This window comes from Coregonus clupeaformis, chromosome 24, assembly GCF_020615455.1.
Source record: "Coregonus clupeaformis isolate EN_2021a chromosome 24, ASM2061545v1, whole genome shotgun sequence".
NCBI classification, from domain to species: domain Eukaryota; kingdom Metazoa; phylum Chordata; class Actinopteri; order Salmoniformes; family Salmonidae; genus Coregonus; species Coregonus clupeaformis.
In genome coordinates this window covers 9,934,981-9,961,749 of record NC_059215.1, presented here as the reverse complement: position 1 = coordinate 9,961,749, position 26,769 = coordinate 9,934,981, and the positions used below count along the sequence as shown (strand labels likewise).

The 26,769-nt window shown below is 44.3% G+C and overlaps 2 protein-coding genes across 4 annotated transcripts; one reads left to right on the top strand and one right to left on the bottom strand.

Annotated features, from left to right (window-relative positions):
- Positions 1 to 16,723, top strand: LOC121538512 (semaphorin-3F-like). Of its 2 annotated transcripts, XM_041846619.2 has the most exons (18): positions 1 to 393; positions 1,651 to 1,777; positions 7,001 to 7,161; positions 7,553 to 7,615; positions 7,758 to 7,877; positions 8,089 to 8,182; positions 8,317 to 8,436; positions 8,898 to 9,043; positions 9,223 to 9,337; positions 9,438 to 9,507; positions 9,742 to 9,886; positions 10,641 to 10,863; positions 10,961 to 11,049; positions 11,176 to 11,217; positions 11,350 to 11,507; positions 11,694 to 11,761; positions 11,929 to 12,056; positions 15,569 to 16,723. In XM_041846619.2, the coding sequence occupies exons 2-18, from the start codon at positions 1,669 to 1,671 to the stop codon at positions 15,977 to 15,979; spliced, it is 2,262 nt and encodes a 753-aa protein (XP_041702553.2). In that variant the 5' UTR covers positions 1 to 393; positions 1,651 to 1,668; the 3' UTR covers positions 15,980 to 16,723. The 2 variants fall into 2 exon arrangements, with proteins under 2 accessions (XP_041702553.2, XP_045062967.1); XM_045207032.1 differs by lacking the exons at positions 1 to 393; positions 1,651 to 1,777 and adding an exon at positions 1,824 to 1,854.
- Positions 16,218 to 26,671, bottom strand: LOC121538513 (wiskott-Aldrich syndrome protein-like). 2 transcript variants are annotated; one of them, XM_045207033.1, is made up of 11 exons: positions 26,446 to 26,671; positions 22,286 to 22,426; positions 21,966 to 22,052; positions 21,734 to 21,827; positions 19,817 to 19,852; positions 19,678 to 19,710; positions 19,317 to 19,515; positions 18,202 to 18,377; positions 17,487 to 18,001; positions 17,269 to 17,377; positions 16,218 to 17,127 (listed from the first exon to the last, which is right to left on the bottom strand). In XM_045207033.1, the coding sequence occupies exons 1-11, from the start codon at positions 26,551 to 26,553 to the stop codon at positions 17,069 to 17,071; spliced, it is 1,557 nt and encodes a 518-aa protein (XP_045062968.1). In that variant the 5' UTR covers positions 26,554 to 26,671; the 3' UTR covers positions 16,218 to 17,068. The 2 variants fall into 2 exon arrangements, with proteins under 2 accessions (XP_045062968.1, XP_041702555.1); XM_041846621.1 differs by having other exon boundaries at positions 19,317 to 19,512.
- Positions 26,672 to 26,769: the final 98 nt, after the last annotated feature.

Below are 26,769 nucleotides of genomic sequence, written 5' to 3'. Positions count from 1 at the left end.
CCTTCACAGCACAGGACCCTCACGAGGAGAGGACATATGGACCTACATCAAGCTATTTACTTCTTTTCAGGTGGATGAGGGCTGTGGGAATAAGACAACATTTGTTGGAATGATCATTCTATAATTCTTGATCGGAAATCCATGTTATATTTTTCATGTTTGGAAATCAATCGGGAGAGACGTTAGAAACTCTGTGGCTCTGTATGCTATACATAGTTATAATTGATTGGAATTTTAAGCATGAAATACCTTTTCAAACAGATTTTCGTTGTTTTCGTGTGAGACTTTACATCTAACATTGTTGAGCGAGACGCCTAAGGAATGTAGTGATAACATCTTATTATGTGAGTTTCGGGTCTCCTACACCAGCGGGCTAAAAAAGAAAAAAAGAAGGTAGGCTACTTTGGCAAGTTTTCTCTAGACACTTTTTTGAACATCACAAGTATTTGTTTGTTTTTTTAGTCAGTGTGTTGAAGGACCAAAGTAATTACCAAGAACGAGGGGTAGCCTACATATGGAGAGAGCGTGTACTCGCTGTCTTTTGATGTGAGTTCACAGGTAACTGCGATGTTATCAAGATCCAGTGATCGTCATGGTCATGAAATGCATTCCTGCATAATATGCGCAGTCGACTGTTCATTTTTTCCCCCTCAAACATTTACAAGATTAAATCATTTACAAAAAAAATTAATTAAGTGAGAAAGATTTTTGTAAAATAATGTCCACAGAACACGATTTAAACCATAAGTCAAACTTGTAGGCAGAGAGAAAATGGACCATGTCAAAGATAATGGTAGGTTTATAAAGTTAGAATAAGTGCTTTATAAACCACAGCCTGATAATTATTGCTGGGCACAAATTTCAGCACTCAAGGGGAAATATTTAATTAATTTATAGTCTATGAAGTTCTATTTATGAAGTTTTATGAAGTACTTCAAATAACTTTAATTTACTCCCTTTTGTAATTTTGTAATTGTAGCAGATGTAGAAATACTCTACTTGATACAAATGGCCTACTTGATACATTTGGTTAGAAAAATAACAGCATTTCAGGGTGCATCTGAAAAGTACACCTTTTGGGAGACAATTTAATGGACGTTATGGACTCAGCTTTTAGTATTCATAATTTATAAAAGATGCTCTTCAGCAAAGTGCAGATACTACATAATGAATGCTTACATAAAAGTAAAACAGTTACCTGCCAACACCCCTAAACTGTCAGAAATGGTTTTCAGATGTCCAACTGTTTCTTTTGCCAGCAATGTATTTTGAAATATGCATGAGGCGTGAAATTCAGTACTGGTAATGTACAGTATCTCCCAGTATGGCTTTCTAGCACGAACAGGTCTACGTATTCTATATTTCTCCCATGCCCTCACTCAGACACTCACAGGCATTCACACATTGGTAAAGAGATCTCTCTTTCTCTTTTCTCTCTCTCTCTCTTTCTCTCTCTCTCATTGACACTCACTCACTCACACACACACACACACACACACACACACACACACACACACACACACACACACACACACACACACACACACACACACACACACACACACACACACACACACACACACACACACACACTAGATCAGTGTCAGAGGGCTAATTGGCCATTTGTAATGATGTGACGTTCTCTTTCAGACATTTTCTGCCATAGTTATGGCCAAGACAGCAACTCGGACCCTACTCTTCCTGTTGAGTTTGAGTGTATGTGTTTGCACCTCAGGCCTCCAACAGTCTGCTCCAAGGGTACGCCTGTCCTTCAAAGGTGAGCTACTTGACCAGAACACGCTCACAGACACACAGACACTGCTCATCTGTCAACTGGGATGGCTTCCAGGCCAGGTTGGTTCAGTTATTTCTTATTTGGCCAGTGGATTTCAGTGAACTCCATATTTCAGAAAGTCTTGTGGGTTACAGATATTAAAGATTAGAAACATTTCTTTCATAATCTAAGAATCGGTTATTCGATCTGCTAGACTAGTGGGTGAACACTGTGCTGGGTGAATACAAGTTTAGGCATTGTGTTCGAAAGTCATTTCTGTAAGTGTAACCTGGATGAAGGCTTTCATCAAAATAATGCTGAAAGATTACAGTGATTACCCCATGCTGTCGTCACTCCTCGGTTCACACACACACACACACACACACACACACACACACACCTTTCATTGCACCACAAGGGGTGACTCGCCTGAAACGCCTGTAAATAAGAATTATCTGCATGATTCAGGTGTAGGGAATATCACACACCTTTCAAGGTTTACTGTTCAGGTATACCACAACATCATGACGGATGTGTTGGGAGCAAGTTGAGTCCCTTACAATCAGAATTACAGGTCTGGCCTGAGAACTTGGACTGTCATGTTCTCTATTAGTCGGCATGCGTTTTGGTGTAGAAGCTTATTATGCCATAGCTGACAAGGCTGAGAAAAATGAGAATCTTTAGGATAAAATACTTTCATGTTGATATATGTTGCTCTAATATAGGGATGAGAATATCATGTACACTGTGAACATATTACTGTAAAGTATAAAGGGTCCCACTTTAATACGAAGTACAACTTATAAAGGCTTTATATGGCATACATAAAGGCTTCATAAGCACTACATAATTGCTTCACAAATAATCTACAAGTGCATGTCATAATCTATAAATGGTGTATAAACATACATAGTGTGTTATGTTCCATTTGGCAATTCACCCTGAAGTGGGAATGGTTATGTCATCCTTAATACACCATTTAGAGTATGACATACGCTTATAGATGATTTGTGAAGAACGTATGTAGTGCTTATGAAGCCTTTTTGTATGCTGTATAAAGCCTTTATAAGTGGGACCCTATAAAGACGTTAAAGAAGTCCGTGGTCTCTCAATTGAGCCTGCTGATGAAAACTACAGCACTGAGAGTATAAGCTGTTTGCTGAATGGGATTAGTGTTAGAGCAGGGGAGCAATGCTATGAAATTAGCGCCCTTAGTTCAAGTATGTATTAGTTTACTTGGTTGCAATGTGGTAGAGAATGTCACAGAAGTTGAGCCCACACACCAATGTTTGCATAATTTTTGCTAAAAGTAAGGGTAAGCCTGTAACTGGTGGTAAAATAACCCAATTGAATTATTATTAGATTGCTTTGATACTGTATTGTAACGGATTGCTGTGGATGATATTAGATTTCTTGTCTGCAACTGTCCCACAATGACTGCAACCAATCTCTGTTAACACTGTGCAAAGATCTCACTGATATTGATAGTCAGTCAAATCCACCCCTAGAACATTTACGTCATTTAGCAGACGCTCTTATCCAGAGCGACTTACAGTTAGTGCATACATTATTTTAATTTTTCATACTGGCCCCCCGTGGGAATCGAACCCACAACCCTGGCGTTACAAACGCCATGCTCTACCAACTGAGCTACCTCCCTGCCTGCCATTCCCTCCCCTACCCCGACGCTGGGCCAATTGTGCTCCGCCCCATTGGTCTCCCGGTTGCGGCCGGCTACAGCAGAGCCTGGATTCGAACCAGGATCTCTAGTGGCACAGCCTTAGACCACTGCGCCACTCGGGAGACCCAATCATCTTCTCCTCATTTCCAAGAATAGCCTGAAAAGTGGGATTTGCTCCCCTGCTCTGTGTTTTCTGCCATTCCAAAGATTGATTGTTCATTGTTTGCGACAGGGACTCTCTTTGTTCCATAAGGCGCCTGTGGAGGATTTTTTCTTTTTGTGGGGGGGGGGGCGCATCTGACTCCCTCCCATGGACATGATTTCGAGACAGACTGGGACTGGGACTGGGTGAGTGGGACAGGAGGACAGGACCACTGGAGACATGCCAGATCAAGATAGTTAATTATACTGTACAGAATTATAAACGCAACATGTAAAGTGCTGGTTCCATGTTTCATTAGCTGAAATAAAAGATCCCAGACATTTTCCATAAGCACGAAAAGCTTATTTCTCTCAAAATGTGTGCACAAATTTGTTTACATCCCTGTTAGTGAGCATTTCTACTTTGCCAAGATAATCCATCCACCTGACAGGTGTGGCATATCAAGAAGCTGATAAAGCAGCATGATCATTACACTGGTGCACCTTGTGCTGAAGACAATAAAAGGCCACTCTCAAATGTGCAGTTTTGTCACACAGCACAATGCCACGGATGTCTCAAGTTTTGAGGGAGCGTGGAATTGGCATGCTGACTGCAGGAATGTCCACCAGAGCTGTTGCCAGAGAATTGAATGTTAATTATCTACCATAAGCCGCCTCCAACGTCATTTAGAGAATTTGGCAGTACGTCCAACTGGAGACCACGTGTAACCACGCCAACCCAGGACCTCCACATCCAGCTTATTCACCTGCGGGATCTGAGACCAGCCACCTGGACAGCTGATGAAACTGAGGAGTATTTCTGTCTGTAATAAAGCTCTTTTGTGGGGAAAAACTCATTCTGATTGGCTGGGCCTGCCTCCCCAGTGGGTAGGCCTGGCTCCCAAGTGGGTGGGCCTATGCCCTCCCAGGCCCACCCATGGCTGCACCCCTGCCCAGTCATGTGAAATCCATAGATTAGGGCCTAATTTATTTATTTCAACTGACTGATTTCCTTATATGAACTGTAACTCAATAAAATCTTTGAAATTGTTGTATGTTGCATTTATATTTTTGTTCAGTATATATGATCCATGATCAAGATCCTTCATGTTTCCTGGTTGGTGGGAACTGTGTCAGAGGAAGGGACCAAATAAAGGTTATTCCAGTGACCTCGAGTTGTCAGGTAGAAATAGAGCCAGAGAAATATGGATTTTAGGTTGTCTTCTGCATTATGGAGGCAATGATTTAAAGCCTCACTTTTACTTACGTACACTGAGTATACCAAACATTAGGAACACCATTCTAATATTGAGTTGCTCCCCCCCCTTTTGCTCTCAGTACAGACTCAATTTGTCGGGGCCTGGACTCTATGGGCGGCAGGTAGCCTGGTGGGTGGGTGCGTTGGGCCAGTAATCGAAATCCCCAAGCTGACAAGGTAAAAATCAGTTGTTCTGCCCCTGAGCAAGGCAGTTAACCCACTGTTCCCCAGGCACTGATGACGTGGATGTCGATTAAGGCAGCCCCCCGCACCTCTCTGATTCAGAGGAGTTGGGTTAAATGCGGAAGACACATTTCAGTTGAATGCATTCAGTTGTACAACTGTCTAGGTATCCCCCTTTTTCTACAAGGTGTGAAAAGCATTCCACAGGGATGCTAGCCCATGTTGACTCCAATGCTTCCCACAGTTGTATCAAGTTGGCTGGATGTTCTTTGGGTGGTGAACAATTCTTGATACACACGGGAAACTGTTGAGCCTGAAAAACCCAGCAACGTTGCAGTTCTTGACTCAAACCGGTGTGCCTGGCACCTACTACCATACCCCATTCAAAGGCATTTAAATATTTTGTCTTGCCTATTCACCCTCTGAATGGCACACATACACAATCCATGTCTCAATTGTCAAGGCTTAAAAATACTTATTTAACCTGTCTCCTCCCCTTCATCTACGCTGATTGAAGTGGATTTAACAGGTGACATCAATAAGGGATCGTAGCTTTCAACTGGATTCACCTGGTCAGTCTATGTTATGGAAAGAGCCTGTGTTCTTAATGTTTTGTATACTCACAAAAATGGAGTGATCTGGAAATGTTTCTCATGTCTTTCATGTCTGGAACTGGTTTACCTGAATCAAATAGGATATGATGATACATTAAGTGATTGTTTATCAGATAGTGCCAATTGACATTGTTTATGACGGAGAGGATGAGAGCAGCCAGTCATTGTGTCGCCATGTGGGGCCCAAGGGTGTGGTGTTGCTAGTTTTAGCCTAGGCTGTGAGTCCACTTTGCCCCAGTGGATCGAGCGGACAGAGGTTTCCAGAGAGGCTCGTTATCCTGTGTTTACCTCGGAAGAACAGAACCGGACCTTGCCCCACCTCTAAGACCCCCATCCCGTGTCAGCCAGGAGCAGATCCGATTGCGCAGCAGCTTATTTTAGCGGCACATTGACTGCATCCTGTTAACAGTATTCAGACAAACAGTCACCTCAAAGGAAGACGGCAGAGCACTTTGATGTAAACACAGATGTCCTTACTCCGGCCAGGCTAAAACAGTATATGTGTACTTCATGCTGATGTTTGTTCACAAACCTTTGCCAAATGCCATGGGATATATCATATGTCCCACATGGCCAAACTGAGTGGTTTTGTATAGATTACACATCTGTGTTTTGTACGCTACTTAGTAATTACATCATAGCACTTAAAAGTTTGAAAGCTATTCTACATAGGTCAGTTTTATTTAACCTTTATTTATCCAGTCCCGTTTAGGTCAATATACTTATTTTACAAGGCAGACCTGGCCAAGAGGGCAGCTCCAGTAAAAGCAGTCATTATGAGGACCTGATACGGGGAGACGTGACATCTCTAGTGTCTGAATGAATGGGTGTAAAACTCACTCAGAGAGCGAGTCACAGAAGAGACGTGGTTTAAAGCGTTTACTTAGAGTTCATCTGACTGAGTCCTCAGAGACCTGCATTAACAACCACAAAGTGGCACGGTACATTTAGTCAATGCCACAAACTCAATCAGAAGCTTGGAACACATCAAATATTGAATTCTTAAAAGCTTCTGGAATACGTCCTGGGATAAGTTAAATTTAGTCATTCACACATTTGTTCTTACTTTGAGGATGGTGTTAGTCTATGTTCGGTAGGTACTGCTGAGAGTGAAAAATGAAGCACTTGTAGTCATTACCAGAGAAATGTCATGGGACAGATTCAAGGCAATAAGCAGAAATAACTTATGGCTCCCCCTGCTGGATATTAAGATTTTATCATTCTCATGCTACAGAACTTATTTTCAATATGATTTACACTAACTTTGTGTCTCTGTGTGCGTGCTTGTGTCTATGCATGTGTGCATCTATGCGTGTGTGTGTGGGTGGGGGGGTCTCTCTCCTCCCCAGAGTTGTTGGACACCAGAGCAGCGCGGCCCTTCTCCTTCTCCTTCAACACCAGTGACTACCGTATCCTGCTGATGGACCAAGACCAGGGCCGTCTCTACCTGGGCAGCCGGGAGTACCTGGTGGCCCTGGACATGCACAACGTCAACAAGGAGCCACTCATTGTAAGAAGAACACACATAAACATAAACACACATAACCACAACTGATTCAAAAAGGCACATGAGTCTTTTGTCCTTCAAGAAAGTTTAATGTGGTAGTTTAATGTGGTAGTAAAATGTGGTAGTTCAATGTGGTAGTTTAATGTGGTAGTTTAATGTGGTAGTTTAATGTGGTAGTTTAATGTGGTAGTAAAATGTGGTAGTTTAATGTGGTAGTAAAATGTGGTAGTTTAATGTGGCAGTTTAATGTGGTAGTTAAATGTAGTAGTTTAATCTGGTTGTAAAATGTGGTAGTTTAATGTGCCAGTTTAATGTGGTATTAAAGAGACCTCAAGTAAAATGCTCCTTTACTGTGTGTGGTATAATTTTTAGCTTTGTGGTCTTTCCCTGACAGATCCATTGGCCAGCCTCTGACAAGAGAAAAGGGGAGTGTCGGATGACAGGAAAAGGAGGACAGGTGATAATAACTTCTCTTCTTACAGGATGAACTGATGATGTCCCACTTTCATGGGTCTATTTCACAGTTTTGAAAGAGAAAGCCTTGTTTTTTTCATTCAACAACAATTCATAACATTCCCATGTCTGTGTACACACAACAGGGTGAGTGTGCAAACTTTGTGCGTATGATAGAGCCATGGAACCGCACCCACCTGTACACCTGTGGGACCGGAGCCTACCAACCCATCTGCACCTTCATCAACAGAGGCTGGAAGGCAGAGGTGAGAGGTTAAATATGCCCAAAAGCATTCTAAAACACATTCAACTGCAGCATATCTGTGTATATTTAGGCCCAGCAGCTCGGATTACTAAAAAGTCTAGTACTCAAAACTAGGCCACAGATTTGAGCTCTATTTCACTATACACTTTTGCCATTTCATTAAAAAAATGTATTTGTTCCTTATCTGGCCTTTCTGGTCCCTCTCTTTCCAGGATTATGTGTTCAGGTTGGTTCCTGGATTTATAGAATCAGGGAAGGGCAAATGTTCCTACGATCCTTTCCAGGAGAACATTGCTGCTCTCATCAGTAAGTTTCACCTCACTTATGAATACACTTAGTAGACTGCCCAAAACTGAAAACAAGTCCTCTCACTTTCACTGTTTCCTAACCTCTCCTCTCCACCTCTCTCCCCTCCACCTCTTTCTCCTCCTCCTCTGCAGATGGGAATCTGTATGCAGGTGTCCATGTAGACTTCATGGGGACAGACCCAGCACTCTTTAGGACCATGGGGGGCAGAACAGCAGTCAGGACAGAGCAGTATGACTCAAGGTGGCTCAATGGTGAGTTACTACACCTGAAAAAGGGCACCACCTTGTAAGGGTGGACTCCGAAAGAGGTGCTGTTTGTTTCATGGTCCTTCTAGCCGGATGCATGGCAAACTGCTGCTAATGAATTCTGAGAACAACTGCCTGTTTCTCTTTCTTTCATCACTCACATCTCTCTCTCTCTCTCTCTCTCTCTCTCTCTCTCTCTCTCTCTCTCTCTCTCTCTCTCTCTCTCTCTCTCCCCTCTCTCCCCTCTCTCCTCTCTCTCTCTCTCTCTCTCTCTCTCTCTCTCTCTCTCTCTCTCTCTCCCTCTCTCTCTCTCTCTCTCTCTCTCTCTCTCTCTCTCTCTCTCTCTCTCTCTCTCTCTCTCTCTCTCTCTCTCTCTCTCTCTCTCTCTCTCTCTCTCTCTCTCTCTCTCTCTCTCTCTCTCTCTCTCTCTCTCTCTCTCTCTCTCTCTCTCTCTCTCTCTCTCTCAGAGCCTGTGTTTATTCAGATTCAACAGATACCTGACAGTGCAGAGAGGAATGATGACAAACTCTACTTCTTCTTCCGGGAGAAGAGTTTGGATGCAGGTGGAGGGGCCAGCCCCAGTGTCCTGGCCAGAGTGGGACGAGTGTGCCTGGTGAGAGTTCAAATGTTCATACACTCTTGCATACATAAACATAGTCTGAATGACATTCATTGTGGATCATTTATGGCTAAATGCTTAGAGGTAAAAATATGTATTATACCGTGATACACTTCCCTTACCTCTTTACCTTCCTTTATGTTACTTCCTTTCCTTCTCTTCCCTCTTACCAGGATGATGAAGGGGGTCAGAAGTCCCTGGTCAACAGATGGACCACCTTCCTGAAAGCCCGCCTCATCTGCTCTGTGATCGGAGAGGATGGGGTGGAGACCTCATTCGACGAACTGAGTGAGACAGACCTCAATGAAAGATTTACTAGATCATTACTTATTATTAGTCTATGGGTCTGAGTCTCTCATCTGCAGCAAGGTAATTTTCTGTCTTCCAGGGGATGTTTTCATCCAGCCCACGCAAGATGAACGCAACCCTGTGGTCTATGCCCTGTTCACTACTGCTGGGTAAGGTCACCATTATATTCATCTTACATCACCTTTTATACTTCCCCTTTCTCCAATCCCCTTCTCTCTATACCCCTTCCTGCTGTCACTGCTTTCTCCAATCCCCTTCTCTCTATACCCCTTCCTGCTGTCACTGCTTCATGGTTTTGTACTGTAGGTTTACCTCTCTCTCCTCCTTCCTCCACTTCACTGGTTGATGCTTACTGGATTCCTCATTCTTTCTTTCTCTCCCAGCTCTGTGTTCAAGGGTTCAGCAGTCTGCGTCTACTCCATGGCTGACATCCGCAACGTCTTCAATGGACCTTTCTCCCACAAACATGGTCATAACTACCAGTGGACAGTCTACACTGGCAAGATTCCCTACCCTCGCCCTGGCACAGTAGGTTTAGACCTGTTACTCACTGCAACCAATAAATACATTACACACAAATTAAAGTGATTATCACCTCTGTCGAATCATACAATGTATTGCTTTCTCTCTTCTCTCTCTCTCTCTCTCTCTCTCTCTCTCTCTCTCTCTCTCTCTCTCCATCCATCCATCCATCCATCCATCCATCCATCCATCCATCCATCCATCCATCCATCCATCCATCCATCCATCCATCCATCCATCTATCTATCTATCTATCTATCTATCTATCTATCTATCTATCTATCTATCTATCTATCTATCTATCTATCTATCTATCTATCTATCTATCTATCTATCTATCTATCTATCTATCTATCTATCTATCTATCTATCTATCTATCTATCTATCTATCTATCTATCTATCTATCTATCTATCTATCTATCTATCTATCTATCTATCTATCTATCTATCTCTTCCAGTACACTGCTCCTTCCTCCCCCCTCTACTCGGCATGCCTCCAGCCCTGGCTGACCTGCTTCTCTCTCTCTCTCTCTCTCTCTCTCTCTCTCTCTCTCTCTCTCTCTCTCTCTCTCTCTCTCTCTCTCTCTCTCTCTCTCTCTCTCTCTCTCTCTCTCTCTCTCTCTCTCTCTCTCTCTCTCTCTCTCTCTCTCTCTCTCTCTCTCTCTCTCTCTCTCTCTCTCTCTCTCTCTCTCTCTCTCTCTCTCTCTCTCTCACTCTCTGTTACTCACAATATATAATCTCTCTCTCCCTCCCCCTAGTGTCCAGGAGGAACATTTACTCCAGGCATTCGTACCTCTAAGGACTTCTCAGATGAGGCAGTGAACTTTATGCGAGCCCATCCCCTCATGTACCACCCTGTGTACCCTATCCACCGTCGCCCCCTGGTGGTGAGGACTGGTGTGGACTACCGCTTCACTGCCCTGGTGGTGGACCAGGTGGACGCCGTAGACGGCCGATACGAGGTGCTCTTCCTAGGCACAGGTGAGTGGCTCTCCGTCCCAGGGCAATTGGCTGACTGAAGGACTTCATTGCTTGTCCGAATTTCACATTTTGTATTTTGTCCAAATTGTTGTTCCAGATCGTGGCACTGTCCAAAAGGTCATAGTTTTACCTAAAGACCCGAGCACCATGGAGGAGCTCACCCTGGAGGAAGTGGAGGTTTTCAGGGTATGCCTATATGATTATCCAAATATTGTTTACATTATAGAAAAAGTCTCCAACCACTGTCCTTGAACATTCATTCAATGGTTATGCTCTGTAGTTCCTGATGTGAAACATTACATTTAATTACAGACACATGCTGCTGTCAAAACAATGAAGATATCATCTAAAAGGGTAATCTGAACTCTTGATTTCAATGTAATTGTCTACATCATTTCCAATACCCCAACTCTCTCTTTGTTAATCAACAGGAAATACTAGAGAGATGTTGTTGATGCTGACCTCTTGTTTTCATTGTCAATATAGCAACAGCTGTATGTGTCGTCAGAGGCGGGGCTAACCCAGGTGTCTCTCCACCGCTGTGGGGTGTACGGGAGGGCCTGCTCCGACTGCTGTCTGGCACGGGACCCTTACTGCGCCTGGGATGGGGAGAGCTGCTCCGCTTTCACCCCCGCCACCAAGAGGTCAGGACCACAACACACACCATCACAACACACCACAACACGTCATCTAGCAACTAACAGTGGAAGGGGTGTCGTAATACGTTATAAGTCTTCTTCACTGTGTCTGCGTAAATGTGTGAATGACTGAATTACTTTCTGTACTTGTGAAATGTGTTCGATGAACCCTGCGCTCTCTCTGTTACCCAGGAGGAGCAGAAGGCAGGATGTGAAACATGGGGATCCACTGCGACAGTGCAGAGGCTTCAATGCCAAAGGTTAGACAATACACTTTTATCTTCAGAGTTCAGAGTGACACACATTAAAATAATTTTATAATACAAAAATGTACAAGGAACTGGCATTTAAAATAATCTCCCTCCCTCCTCCTCCCTCCTCCTCCCTCCTCCTCCTCCCCCCATCCTCCCGTCCTCCCCTCCTTCAGTGGAGAAGCGTCTGAGAGAGACAGTCCAATTTGGTGTGGAGGGGAGCAGTACATTTCTGGAGTGTCAGTCTCGCTCTCCTCAGGCCACAGTCAAGTGGCTCTATCAGAGGGGAGGAAGAAGGAAAGTGGTAAGGAAGAAAATACAAGTTTCTATTTCTGCTCTTTGAAAAGAGACCAGTATTATTCAAATATCAAATTCAGACCACATTTACACCGAGTATACCAAACATTAGGAACAACTTCTTACTATTGAGATGAACCCCCCCCTCCTCCCCCTTTTGCCTTCAGAAAAGCCTCAATTCATTGGGGCATGGACTCTACAAGGTGTCGAAAGCTTTCCACAGTTATGTCAAGTTGGCTCCATTCTTGAAACACACAGGAAACTGTTGAGTGTGAAAAACCTAGCAGCGTTGTAGTTGCAGACAATTGAGACATGGATTGTGTATGTGTGCCATTCAGAGGATGAATGGGTAAGACAAAAGATTTAAGTGCCTTGGAACGGGGTATGGTAGTAGGTGCCAGGCGCACTAGTTTGAGTGTGTCAAGAACTGCAACGTTGCTGGGTTTTTCAGGCTCAACAGTTTCCCGTGTGTATCAAGAATGGTCCACCACCCAAAGGACATCCAGCCATCTTGACATAACTGTGGGAAGCATTGAAGTCAACATGGGCCAGCATCGCTGTGGAACGCTTTCAACACCTTGTAGAGCCAATGCCCCAACAAAAGGGGGTGCAACAAAATATTAGTAAGGTGTTGCTAATGTTTTGACCACTCCGTGTAGTTCTTAGTGGAAGAACACATTAAAGCACATTCAAGCTCAGAGAGAGTGACACTTCAATTATTTATATCTTGAACCAGAGATTGAGATTACATTCTGAAAGGCACTTGCCAATCGAGCAAGTCAGGAGTATTTTTTGGTTGCCTGAAATTAATGATCATGTAAATTAGCTATTTACACGCAGATATATTGCCATATACAGTGAGGTCCAAAATTATTGGCACCCTTGATAAAGATGAGCAAACAAGACTGTATAAAATAAATAATACAAATACTGAGCTACAATGAGTGTACAAAACATTAAGAACACCTTCCTAATATTGAGTTGCAACCCTCCCCCCTCAGAACATCCTCAATTTGTCTGGGCATGGACTCTACAAGGTGTCGAAAGTGTTCCACAGGGATGCTGGCCCATGTTCACTCCAATGATTGCCACAGTTGGGTCAAGTTGGCTGGATGTCTTTTGGGTGGTAGATCATTCTTGATACACACAGGAAACTGTTGACAAGAAAAACATAGCAGCGTTGCAGTTCTTGTTGACACATACCGGTGTGCCTGGCACCTACTACCATACCCCGTTCCAAAGGCACTTAAATATTTTGTCTTGCTCATTCACCCTCTTCATGGCACACATACACAATCCATGTCTCTGTTGTCTCAAGGCTTAACAATCTTTGTTTAACCTGTCTCCTCCCCTTCATCTACACTGATTAACAAGTGACATCAATAAGGGATCATAACTTTCACCTGGATTCACCTGGTCAGTCTATGTCATGGAAAGAGCAGGTGTTCTTAATGTTTTGTACACTCAGTGTATATTGTATGCTATATTTGGGGGGAATTATATTATTTTATACTAATATAATTGCTCACAGAGAGAGAATTTTAAAAGATAGGGATCAAAATGATTGCCACCCCTGTTTTCAATACCTTTCAATACCTCACCTTGCGAGGATAACGGCAATTAGCCTTTTTCTAAGATGTTTTACGAGATTGGAGGGATCGAGAGGGACCTTAGATTTTAGACCATTCCTCCATACAGAATCTTTCCAGATCCTTGATATCCTTCGTCTGCTCTTATGGACTGTATGTATCAAGAATGGTCCACCACCCAAAGGACATCCAGCCAATATACATAGTAAAGTAAAGTACAGATACCCCAAAAAACTACTTAAGTAGTACTTTCAAGTATTTTTACTGAAGTACTTTACACCACTGACTGTGGGAACCATTGGAGTCAACATGGGCCAGCATCCCTGTGGAACGCTTTCGACACCTTGTAGAGTTCATGCCCTGATAAATTGAGGCTGTTCTGAGGGCAAAAGGGAGGTGCAACTCGATATTAGGAAGGTGTTCATAATGTTTTGTACACTCAGTGTATATCAACAAGTAATGGAAAATATCCATAGAGCAATAGTCAATCACTTTTGAAATATAAATGAGGCACATTTGGACTTTGTTCTCCCCCTCACTACCATAACACTCTCTCTCCCCCTCACTACCATAACACTCTCTCTCCCCCTCACTACCATAACACACTCTCTCCCCCTCACTACCATAACACTCTCTCTCCCCCTCACTACCATAACACTCTCTCTCCCTCACTACCATAACACTCTCTCTCCCCCTCACTACCATAACACTCTCTCTCCCCCTCACTACCATAACACTCTCTCTCCCCCTCACTACCATAACACTCTCTCTCCCCCTCACTACCATAACACTCTCTCGCCCCCTCACTACCATAACACTCTCTCTCCCCTCACTACCATAACACTCTCTCTCCCCCTCACTACCATAACACTCTCTCTCCCCCTCACTACCATAACACTCTCTCTCCCCCTCACTACCATAACACTCTCTCTCCCCCTCACTACCATAACACTCTCTCTCCCCCTCACTACCATAACACACTCTCTCCCCCTCACTACCATAACGCTCTCTCTCCCCCTCACTACCATAACACTCTCTCTCCCCCTCACTACCATAACACTCTCTCTCCCCCTCACTACCATAACACTCTCTCCCCCTCACTACCATAACACTCTCTCCCCCTCACTACCATAACACTCTCTCTCCCCTCACTACCATAACACTCTCTCTCCCCTCACTACCATAACACTCTCTCCCCCTCACTACCATAACACTCTCTCTCCCCCTCACTACCATAACACTCTCTCTCCCCCTCACTACCATAACACTCTCTCGCCCCCTCACTACCATAACACTCTCTCTCCCCCTCACTACCATAACACTCTCTCCCCCTCACTACCATAACACTCTCTCCCCCTCACTACCATAACACTCTCTCTCCCCTCACTACCATAACACTCTCTCTCCCCCTCACTACCATAACACTCTCTCCCCCTCACTACCATAACACTCTCTCTCCCCCTCACTACCATAACACTCTCTCGCCCCCTCACTACCATAACACTCTCTCGCCCCCTCACTACCATAACACTCTCTCTCCCCCTCACTACCATAACACTCTCTCTCCCCCTCACTACCATAACACTCTCTCTCCCCCTCACTACCATAACACTCTCTCGCCCCCTCACTACCATAACACTCTCTCTCCCCTCACTACCATAACACTCTCTCGCCCCCTCACTACCATAACACTCTCTCTCCCCCTCACTACCATAACACTCTCTCGCCCCCTCACTACCATAACACTCTCTCTCCCCCCTCACTGCCATAACACTCTCTCTCCCCTCACTACCATAACACTCTCTCTCCCCCCTCACTACCATAACTCTCTCTCCCCCTGACTACCATAACATTCTCTCGCCCCCTCACTACCATAACACGCTCTCTCTCCCTCACTACCATAACACTCTCTCTCCCCCCTACCCCTCAGCTCAACCGGGACAGAGAGTATCTGAAGACGCCCCTGGGAATCCTTCTGAAGTCTCTCAGCCAATCAGACGCTGGTCTGTACCACTGCCTGGCCACGGAGAACAACTTCAAACACACGGTGGCCCGTGTGGCGCTGCGCATCCTGGACCGAGACATCGTGGTGGCCCTCACCTCCCCTGATGATGACCCCATGACCTCCAACAGCCCTCCCAACGAGCGGGGGAGACAACGTGACCCCCAGCAGCCAAAGCACCCCCCAACCCTCCCTCTCACAGACACCCCATCCCAGCAAGAAATCAGGTTGATCCACCAGTACTGTCAGTCTTACTGGGAGCAGTTAGGGCTCAAGCAGCAGCAGCCCAAACGCACCTCCAGGAGACACACAGAGAGCCAGAAGACCCACGGTGGATAGCGGACTGGACCTTTCCAACACTAGCCAGCCAGGACACTCCATATGATAGACTAGAGATCCATGTTTGACACCAAACATGACTTTCATCTCCCTTTGTATAATGACAGGTGGTGACACCGTCACACAACCCAGTATCTCAGTATAGAAATGTAATATATTGATATGTGTATATATCATATGATAATAATAGATTCATGGTTTATTCATGTATAATAATTATGATATCAAAGAAAAAACATTTGCCTTTGCACGGTTTATTCAGTTTGGAAATGTGTACATTTTGCTGTTCAACGTTGAGAGATAATAATTGTATGGTGTGATGTATGTATTTGTCTACTAATACCATATGTGATATTGTAATTGTGGTGACTCTTGCGCTCTCTAACATCTTTGTGACCTATGTTTGTTTGAGGACGTGTAGCGATACAGTATTCTTTAAATTATGCACTTTGATAGTGGTTGATTGACACGTAAATGAGGAATCTTTGCACAAAACAGACAATATCTACATGTAGAAGATTAAGACGGGAAATCATATGTGTGCATAATATTAGTTATAATACTACATTCCAGCAATATCAAATCGTCACTTTTAATGGGAACAGGTAGAAAGAATGTGTGTAGACCTCACCATCTTTTATGATGATATTGAGCAACATACTGTAATGTAATGTAATGTACATACTCAGCATGAGTCCTACACTTGAAACGTTCAAACGACAAATATAAAAATATGTTATCCTATCTAACCTTCTCTGTCCTATTTATTTCACTTTTGGGCCTTTCACACAATCCTTATCTGTAGCATTCTTCAGGTGTACATTTTCCATGTGTAAGGGCTAGATTAAATCTATAGCGCTGAAGATCCGCACTACGGCGCGATTGAAATTTAAAGGGAATGTTCCTGCGGTCATTGAGACTGCATTCACGGTAAACGTGAAAATCTGCGTTAGAGCACTTTTCTTCAGCTCTGCAGATTGAATCTAAGGCTAAATCTACAAAACACAAAGAGAAAAGATTAACTGGTTCAACCCAACTTTGAATTCCACGGTTACAGAGTGGAAAATAATACAGTAGGGAATGCCCTTATCAGTCGTCCCATTCATCTTCATCTTCATCGTCAAACCCGCCTTCTTCTTCACCTTCATCTGAAACAGAAGAGAGGAATATCTGTTATCAGATTTATTTTAAGATTCATGAGGACAAGCCACAATGTATTTGGTTTAATTTATACATTTGTAGATGGAATAGAATGAATGAATGAAAGATTAGGATGAGAAGGTGTTTACCAGAGGAGTGGATGACTTTACTCCTCTTCTGCATGACCATCATCAGAGCTCCTACGATGCCCTCTGAGTCTCCCTGGGCAGGTGGAGGTGGCTCAGGACTGTCTGTGACCTGGGACACACAAAGGTCAAAGGTCAATGATTATGTAAACTGAAATATATAGACTTCACTCTCACTGACAAAGACCATATCTGTATTTGAACAACAAAGTTGTGTTTACGTTTTTGAGCTTCCTTCCCAGGCGTATCTGGTCCAGCAGAGCTCCTCTTCCATCTCCGCCTCCACCTCCTCCTGTAGATGCAGGAGCAGGTGGTGGGGGATCTTTATAGTGTGGTGGAGGAGAAGGGAAGTCTCCAGAGCTCTGAGGTGGGGGAGGAGGAGGTGGAGGAGGCGCTGGGCCTCCTCGACTGGGGGCAGATGGAGCAGGAGGAGGAGGGGCAGGCATGGAGCGCTGGTGACTAGGGGGAGGGGGAGGTGGAAGAGAACTATGGGACACAGAAGGTGGATGGGGTTGGAGTCCACCTCGGCCGCTTGACGGGGGTGGAGGTGGCAGGGCTCCACGTGAAGGAGGGGGCTGGGAGGGGGGCAGGCCTCGCCCTGACGGTCCTGGGAGAGGGGGCAGGGGGCCAGAGCGACCTCCCCGTGGAGGAGGTGGGGCAGGAGGGGAGGAACAGCTCCCTGGGACTGGGGGGAGAGGACCCTGCCTACCAGGCAGAGGGTGAGGAGGCCCAGGATCTATATGCAATGGGATGAAAAAACGCCAACATATTGGATTACAAATATAGTTTGATTTACAGTTAGTTATAAACTAGTATAACAGAGTACACGAGAACAGTAACCTACAGTGAAGTACAATACAATACAATACATCTACTGAAGTGATGACGTTGGCAACTCTAGAACAGTAGTAGACATACACTCAGAATGACACTCACCAGTGTTCATGGCCTTTTTGACTGCTTCCATGCCGCCTGAGTTCTCGATTACTTGTTGGATGAGTTGGGAGGTCTCTTCGTCCTTCAACTCAGCCTCACTGATCCCAGCACAGGACAGCAGCTTCTTCAGGTCAGGGTCCAGGTTGTTGGGGTCCCAGCCCACGTGACTCACGTGTCTGAGGAGGGGAGGAGAGAGAGAGGAAGAGGAACATACACCTGAATGGGTACCTGAAAAAAGGTATGAGTGGCACACTTGGATTCTATCCTGGTTTTGTAAATTAAACAAATTGAGGACAAACAAGTTCATGACTAGGTGTCATGTAGTTACATGTGTTGTGATAGCTTATGAAGAGCGTGATAGTCGGAGAGTACGACCCTGCCTTACACAGGAAGCGGCACAGGTCCTAATCCAGGCACTTGTCATCTCCCGTCTGGATTACTGCAACTCGCTGTTGGCTGGGCTCCCTGCCTGTGCCATTAAACCCCTACAACTCATCCAGAATGCCGCAGCCCGTCTGGTGTTCAACCTTCCCAAGTTCTCTCACGTCACCCCGCTCCTCCGCACACTCCACTGGCTTCCAGTTGAAGCTCGCATCTGCTACAAGACCATGGTGCTTGCCTACGGAGCTGTGAGGGGAACGGCACCTCCGTACCTTCAGGCTCTGATCAGTCCCTACACCCAAACGAGGGCATTGCGTTCATCCACCTCTGGCCTGCTGGCTCCCATACCTCTGCGGAAGCATAGTTTCCGCTCAGCCCAGTCAAAACTGTTCGCTGCTCTGGCACCCCAATGGTGGAACAAGCTCCCTCACGACGCCAGGACAGCGGAGTCACTCACCACCTTCCGGAGACATTTGAAACCCCACCTCTTTAAGGAATACCTGGGATAGGATAAAGTAATCCTTCTACCCCCCCCTTACCCCAACCCAAACCCCAACCCAAAAACAAAAAAATAACATTGTGAAGTGGTGATCGCACTGGCTATAAGGTGAATGCACCTATTTGTAAGTCGCTCTGGATAAGAGCGTCTGTTAAATGACGTAAATGTAAATGTAAATGTAATGAAGGCTTTATTTAACTGCCTGCTTATATGTGTGTGCTTAGTATCCACTCACGTGAACCCACTGGGTGCTCCAATGTCTGCTTTGGAGAGTTTACTGCCCTTCTTCTTGTCCTTTTTCTTGTCCTTCTTTCCCTTACTGACAAAGGCAGGGGCGGGCACAGGTGTGACGGAGCGGTAGCGTGAGGCCTGGATGTCTGGGTTCTGGATGTCCATGGTGGCCATGGAGGGAGAAGTGGGACTGCCAGGTCCTGCTTTACAGTGGAAGTGTACATGTATGAGTCACAGTGTGTCTCTCGTGGGTAAAGATACCATGTCAGAGATGTGTAATGTATATGTTTACACTTTAGATATTGGGTCAGTTAGTTATAGTGCCTGAGGTATTACTGATACAATGGGATAAAAGGGATACTCACCTTTGCCAGGAAGTGGAGGTAGTCCCCCTCTGTCTGTAAGTAAAACACACAGAATTAGATAAGGGAGAATACGAGGGTTATTTGGGGATTAGTTCAGACAAGGGCATCAGTGTCCATAGTATTAGTAAATCAGTCTTACCACTGGAAGGCAGGGGGCGCTGTTTCTTCTCTGTCACTGTGAGAGGGAAGGAAGGAGGAACCAGAGGATGCCATTTTAGATCATATCTACTCATCTTCACCGCAACCTTTCCTTTGAAAAGCCACAGCTACCCTCTATGGAACCGTACCTTACAATATCTGTTATGTTTTCCATTGTCAGAGATATATTAGTTCAAATACAGTGCATTCAGAAAGTATTCAGACCCCTTCACCTTTTCCACATTTTGTTACGTTACAGCCTTATTCTAAAATTGATTAAATTATTTATTTTCCTCATCAATCTACACACAATACCCCATAATGACAAAGTGAAAACAGGTTTTTAGAAATTATTTACATAAGTATTCAGACCCTTTGCTATGAGACTCGAAATTGAGCTCAGGTGCATCCTGTTTCCATTGATCATCCTTTTGAGATGTTTCTACAACTTGATTGGAGTCCACCTGTGGTAAATTCAATTGATTGGACATGATTTGGAAAGGCAAACACCTGTCTATATAAGGTCCCACAGTTGACAGTGCATGTCAGAGCAGAAACCAAGCCATGATGTCGAAAGAATTTTCCATAGAGCTCTGAGACAGGATTGTGTCGAGGCACGGATGTGGGGAAGGGTACCAAAAATTGTCTGCAGCATTGAAGGTCCCCAAGAACACAGTGGCGTCCATCATTCTGAAATGGAAGAAGTTTGGAACCACAAAGACTCTTCCTAGAGCTGGCCGCCCGGCCAAACTGAGCAATCGGGGGAGAAGGGCCTTGGTCAGGGAGGTGACCAAGAACCTGATGGTCACTCTGACAGAGCTCCAGAGCTCCTCTGTGGAGATGGGAGAACCTTCCAGAAGGACAGCCATCTCTGCAGCACTCCACCAATCAGGCCTTTGTGGTAGAGTGGCCAGACGGAAGCCACTCCTCAGTAAAAGGCACATAACAGCACGCTTTTAGTTTGCCAAAAGGCACCTAAAGGACTCTCAGACCATGAGAAACAAGATTATCTAGTCTGATGAAACCAAGATTGAACTCTTTGGCCTGAATGCTAAGCATCACGTCTGGAGAAAACCAGGCACCGCTCATCACCTGGCCAATACCATCCCTACGGTGTAGCATGGAGGTGGCAGCATCATGCTGTGGGGATGTTTTTCAGCGGCAGGGACTGGGAGACTAGTCAGGATCGAGGAAAATATCAAAGATCCTTAATGAAAACCTGCTCCAGAGCGCTCAAGACCTCAGACTGGGGCGAAGGTTCACCTTCCAACAGGACAACGACCCTAAGCACACAGCCAAGACAATGTAAGAGTGGCTTTGGGACAAGTCTCTGAATGTCCTTGTGTGGCCCAGCCAGAGCCCGGACTTGAACCCGATTGAACATCTCTGTGCAGCGACGCTCCCCATCCAACCTGACAGAGCTTGTTGCGTCATACCCAAGAAGACTCGAGGCTGTAATCGCTGCCAACAAAGGTGCTTCAACAAAGTACTGAGTAAAGGGTCTGAATACTGGCGTAAATGTGATATTTACGATTTTTATTATGGGGTATTGTGTGTAGATTAATGAGGGGGAAAAAACAACTTTATCCATTTTAGAAGAAGGCTGTAACGTAACAAAATGTGGAAAAAGTCAAGAGGTCTGAATACTTTCCGAATGCACTGTATGACTCAAATACAAACATCACTCCACTGGGCACACACTGGTCAAATCAAAGTTGTTTACACATAATTTCAATGAAATTAAGTTTAACCTAAATGGAATAGACGTTAAATTGACGTCTGTGCCCAGTGGGACAGTTCACCAACATGGAGGACATAGTAGCCTAATATACAATATACAGTCTGATGTTATGTCAATCCTATACCAAAAAACTCAACACGATTTTCTGTCTTGGATTCTACAACAAATGACCCTGACCTTGACGGTTTCTCTGGTTGATTTTCTCATCAACTGCACTTAGGAAGGTTTCAGCCTCTTGATCATCTGCAAAGTTCAGCCCCACTTGGCAGTCCTGCATTGGATTGGAGGGAAACATTTCGATAGTCTCATGAAAAGACAAAAGTACAATCACTCATCTTTGGATTTACAGTCAAGCCATCATCATTAGTATCCAGAGCATATTAATGTAGAGGAAGATAAGTGTGCTTACATCTGCAGCGAAGGTATGGAAGAATGTCCGGGCGCAGTGGTAGACCATTTGGTTATAGAGCTCCTGCTCCCAGATCAGCTGTCCTTTCTGGGAAAAGACAACTGTTAATATAACTGAAAGTGACAAAGGCCAACACTTCTTCAACTCCTATCTTCATGGGAAACTTCTCAACAGTGGATCAACAAAGGATCCTTATCTAGGCTGGGTTACTGTATATGCACTTTGTGACAACAGTTGATGTAAAAATGGCTTTATAAATACATTTGATTGAATGATTAATATTTTCCATCATCGTGACTGACAGTGTATGTTCCTGTTACCTTGACATCGAAGAGGCGTATGAAGTAGGAACGGCGATGGTTGTCCTTGACGAAGCAGGCCACCCCAGTTTGCTGCAGGCTCCAGCAGGTGGGACTGTGTGGCAGGGCCATGTACAGCTGTGCCACGGCAGTGGCCAGGGACTACACACACACACAGGGCATTGAATTATACTGAACAAAAATATAAACGCAACATGCAACAATTTCAAAGATTTTACTGAGTTACAGTTCATATAAGGAAATCAGTCAATTGAAATAAATGTATTAGGCCCTAATCTATGGATTTCACATGACTGGGAATACAGATATGCATCTGTTGGTCACAGATACCTTTTTAAAAAAAAGGGTTGTGAGGCTGGTTGGACGTACTGCCAAATTCTCTAAAACAACGTTGGAGGCAGCTTATGGTAGATAATTAACATTAAATTCTCTGGCATCAGCTCTGGTGGACATTTTTGCAGTCAGCATGCCAATTGCACGCTCACATCTGTGGCATTGTGTGTGACAAAACTGCACATTTTAGAGTGGCCTTTTATTGTCCCTAGCACAAGGTGCACCTGTGTAATGATCATGCTGTTTAATCATCTTCTTGATATGCCACACCTGTCAGGTGGATGGATTATCTTGGCAAAGGAGAAATGCTCACGAACAGGGATGTAAACAAAAATGCAGAGAACATTTGAGAGAAATAAGCTTTTTGTGTGTATGGAACATTTCTGGGATCTTTTATTTCAGTTCATGAAACATGGGACCAACACTTGACATGTGGCTTTTATCTTATTGTTCAGTATAGTTTATATGTATGTCGGCTCTAGATAAGTGCACATCAGAAAAGTGCGAACTCTATACAAGTGCAATTCAAATACGGACTGTACATTTTTCTACTTACTCTAGATAGTGTGTGTGCTCAGGTTAAGTTAAAATATTTAGGACAATCGGAAGTCATTGCATTTATCAGGAGTCGACTGTACCAGTCCAATGGAAAGTGTCTGACATCTGTCAGACCTAAGTTACCTGTGATTAGTGTTTACAAGCAGCTGGTACTCTGTGGTTCGGAAAGTTCTTGGGTAGTTTTCATAGCAAAGACCTGCCCCAATAATGTCATCACATTCTCTGTGGTAGGAATAATGTTTTGTCAGCTACCACTGCAGGCTTAGGCCTACCTCAGAAACCAGGAAGTTGGAATGTCAAAAGAAAGCAGACTGCACATACTGAGTGTACAAAACATTAAGAACACCTTCCTAATGACCTCAGAACACCCTCAATTCGTCTGGGCATGGACTCTACAAGGTGTTGAAAGCATTCCACAGGGATGCTGGCCCATGTTGACTCCAATGATTCCCACAGTTGTGTCAAGTTGGCTGGATGTCCTATGGTTGGTGGACCATTCTTGATACACACGGGAAACTGTTGAGTGTGAAAAACCCAGCAGCGTTGCTGTTCTTTACACAAACCGGTGCTCCTGGCTCCTACTACCATACCCCGTTCAAAGGCAATTAAATATTTTGTCTTGCCCATTCACCATCTGAATGGCACACATACAGTCGTGGTCAAAAGTTTTGTGAATGAGTATTGGTCTTCACAAAGTTTGCTGCTTCAGTGTTTTTAGATATTTTTGTCAGATGTTACTATGGAATGTCAAAAGAAAGCAGACTGTACATACACTGTGTGTACAAAACATTAAGAACACCTTCCTAATGACCTCAGAACAACCTCAATTCATCTGGGCATGGACTCTACAAGGTGTTGAAAGCATTCCACAGGGATGCTGGCCCATGTTGACTCCAATGCTTCCCACAGTTGTATAATTACAAGCATTCCATAAGTGTCAAAGGCTTTTATTGACAATTACATTAAGTTTATGCAAAGAGTCAATATTTGCAGTGTTGACCCTTCTTCTTTCTGAAGTATAATTACAAGCATTCCATAAGTGTCAAAGGCTTTTATTGACAATTACATTAAGTTTATGCAAAGAGTCAATATTTGCAGTGTTGACCCTTCTTTTTCAAGACCTCTGCAATCCACTCTGGCATGCTGTCAATTAACTTCTGGGCCACATCCTGACTGATGGCAGGATATCAATGCTTGGAGTTTGTCAGAATTTGTGGGTTTTTGTTTGTCCACCCGCCTCTTGAGGATCGACCACAAGTTCTTAATGGGATTAAGGTCTGGGGAGTTTCCTGGCCATGGACCCAACATTTCAATGTTTTGTTCCCCGAGCCACATAGTTATCACTTTTGCCTTATGGCAAGGTGCTCCATCATGCTGGAAAACTGTTCTTGGAAGTTGCTCTCGGAGGATGTGTTGGTACCATTCTTTATTCATGGCTGTGTTCTTAGGCAAAATTGTGAGTGAGCCCACTCCCTTGGCTGAGAAGCAACCCCACACATGAATGGTCTCAGGATGCTTTACTGTTGGCATGACACAGGACTGATGGTAGCGCTCACCTTGTCTTCTCCGGACAAGCTTTTTTCCGGATGCCCCAAACAATCGGAAAGGGGATTCATCAGAGAAAATGACTTTACCCTAGTCCTCAGCAGTCCAATCCCTGTACCTTTTTCAGAATATCAGTCTGTCCCTGATGTTTTTCCTGGAGAGAATTGGCTTCCTCGCTGCCCTTCTTGACACCAGGCCATCCTCCAAAAGTCTTCCCCTCACTGTGCGTGCAAATGCACTCACACCTGCCTGCTGCCATTCCTGAGCAAGCTCTGCACTGGTGGTGCCCCGATCCCACAGCTGAATCAACTTTAGGAGAGGGTCCTGGCGCTTGCTGGACTTTCTTGGGCGCCCTGAAGCCTTCTTCACAACAATTGAACCTCTCTCCTTGAAGTTCTTGATGATCCGATAAATGGTTGATTTAGGTGCAATCTTACTAGCAGCAATATCCTTGCCTGTGAAGCCCTTTTTGTGCAAAGCAATGATGACGGCACGTGTTTCCTTGCAGGTAACCATGGTTAACAGAGGAAGAACAATGATTTCAAGCACCACCCTCCTTTTAAAGCTTCCAGTCTGTTATTCTAACTCAATCAGCATGACAGAGTGATCTCCAGCCTTGTCCTTGTCAACACTCACACCTGTGTTAACGAGAGAATCACTGACATGATGTCAGCTGGTCCTTTTGTTGCAGGGCTGAAATGCAGTGGAAATGTTTTTGGGGGATTAAATTCATTTTCATGGCAAAGAGGGACTTTGCAATTAATTGCAATTCATCTGATCACTCTTCATAACATTCTGGAGTATATGCATATTGCCATCATAAAAACTGAGGCAGCAGACTTTGTGAAAATTAATATTTGTGTCATTCTCAAAACTTTTGACCACGACTGTACACAATACATGTCTCAATTGTCTCAAGGATGAAAAACCCTTCTTTAAACTGTCTCCTCCCCTTTACATACACTGAAATGGTTTTAACAAGTGACATCAATAAGGGATCATAGCTTTCACCTGGATTCACCTGGTCAGTCTGTCATGGAGCAGGTGTTCTTAATGTTTTGTACACTCAGTGTACGTAACTGAGTTTAACTGCTGCCTCTAATTCTGTTACCAGAGGAAGTGGTTTATACCAGCATTTCCTGTCACTCACTCACGTCTGTTTAAAAGTCATTGTGTGGAGACTCTTGGTGTACATGCAAAATGTTTAATTGTTTGAATTTCTAACAATAGATATGACTTTTAAAGTTGCCAAATATCTAGATTACCTCAAATGAAATGTCCAATGCATTAACTAAAACACATCAGAGCCACAGTAGGAGGGGTTCATTTAGTCATTTATATAAAAGTGAAACAATAATGATGACACTGAAGCCCTGGCAACCAGAAATTTGCCCAATAATATCTTACTGTATACATGGACCTTGTTAAAAGGCTATAATTAAAACACAGAATATGCCAGAATAACCTGTATTTAGTTGGTTGCTATTTAACACTTAGACATGTCATACCACTGCACCAACATGCCTAAAATACACCAAAATACTTTCCTATATACCAAACAGCCACCCACCATCCAACCAGAAGGTCTCCTCCATGCCAAACATCAACCAAATAGTTTCCTACGTAGGCCTACCAAGTACCAACCATCCAAACACCAACAAACCAGTCTCCTAGTCTACATACCAACCACCCCCTCCCCTCCCTCATCCCCAGGAAGGACTTACAGCACACCTCCTCCCCAGCAGGTCTTCCAGCCTCTCATTCTCCTGTGGGTTCAGCAGAGAGCTGGGACTGTACTCCTGAACTCCTTTAGACTTAGATCCCCGACTCATAGTCCCCTCTCAGAATATCCACTTAGTACCAAAGATCAGCTGAGCATTGACGTGCCTGTCTGTCCTCTTCCTCAAACAGGCACTGACTGTTAGAATAAGAAGTTGAAATGGTGCAGACGGTTTCTCTTCTGCCTTCTACAATGTGTTATATGCACTACAAGACTCAGAGCAGGAAATGGACAACCACAGTTTTTTCCCCTTTCTCTCGCTCATAAT

Bases quoted from the DNA above. Each gene is read 5' to 3' on its own strand.
- LOC121538512 (XM_041846619.2), top strand. From the start codon at position 1,669: ATGGCCAAGACAGCAACTCGGACCCTACTCTTCCTGTTGAGTTTGAGT. The intron at 9,887-10,640 runs GTAGGTTTAGAC...CCCTCCCCCTAG, and splicing joins CCTACCCTCGCCCTGGCACA to TGTCCAGGAGGAACATTTAC. The intron at 10,864-10,960 runs GTGAGTGGCTCT...TTGTTGTTCCAG, and splicing joins GGTGCTCTTCCTAGGCACAG to ATCGTGGCACTGTCCAAAAG.
- LOC121538513 (XM_045207033.1), bottom strand. From the start codon at position 26,553: ATGAGTCGGGGATCTAAGTCTAAAGGAGTTCAGGAGTACAGTCCCAGC. The intron at 19,516-19,677 runs GTGAGTATCCCT...TCCACTGTAAAG, and splicing joins ACCTCCACTTCCTGGCAAAG to CAGGACCTGGCAGTCCCACT. The intron at 17,378-17,486 runs GTAAACACAACT...TGTGTGTCCCAG, and splicing joins TGGGAAGGAAGCTCAAAAAC to GTCACAGACAGTCCTGAGCC.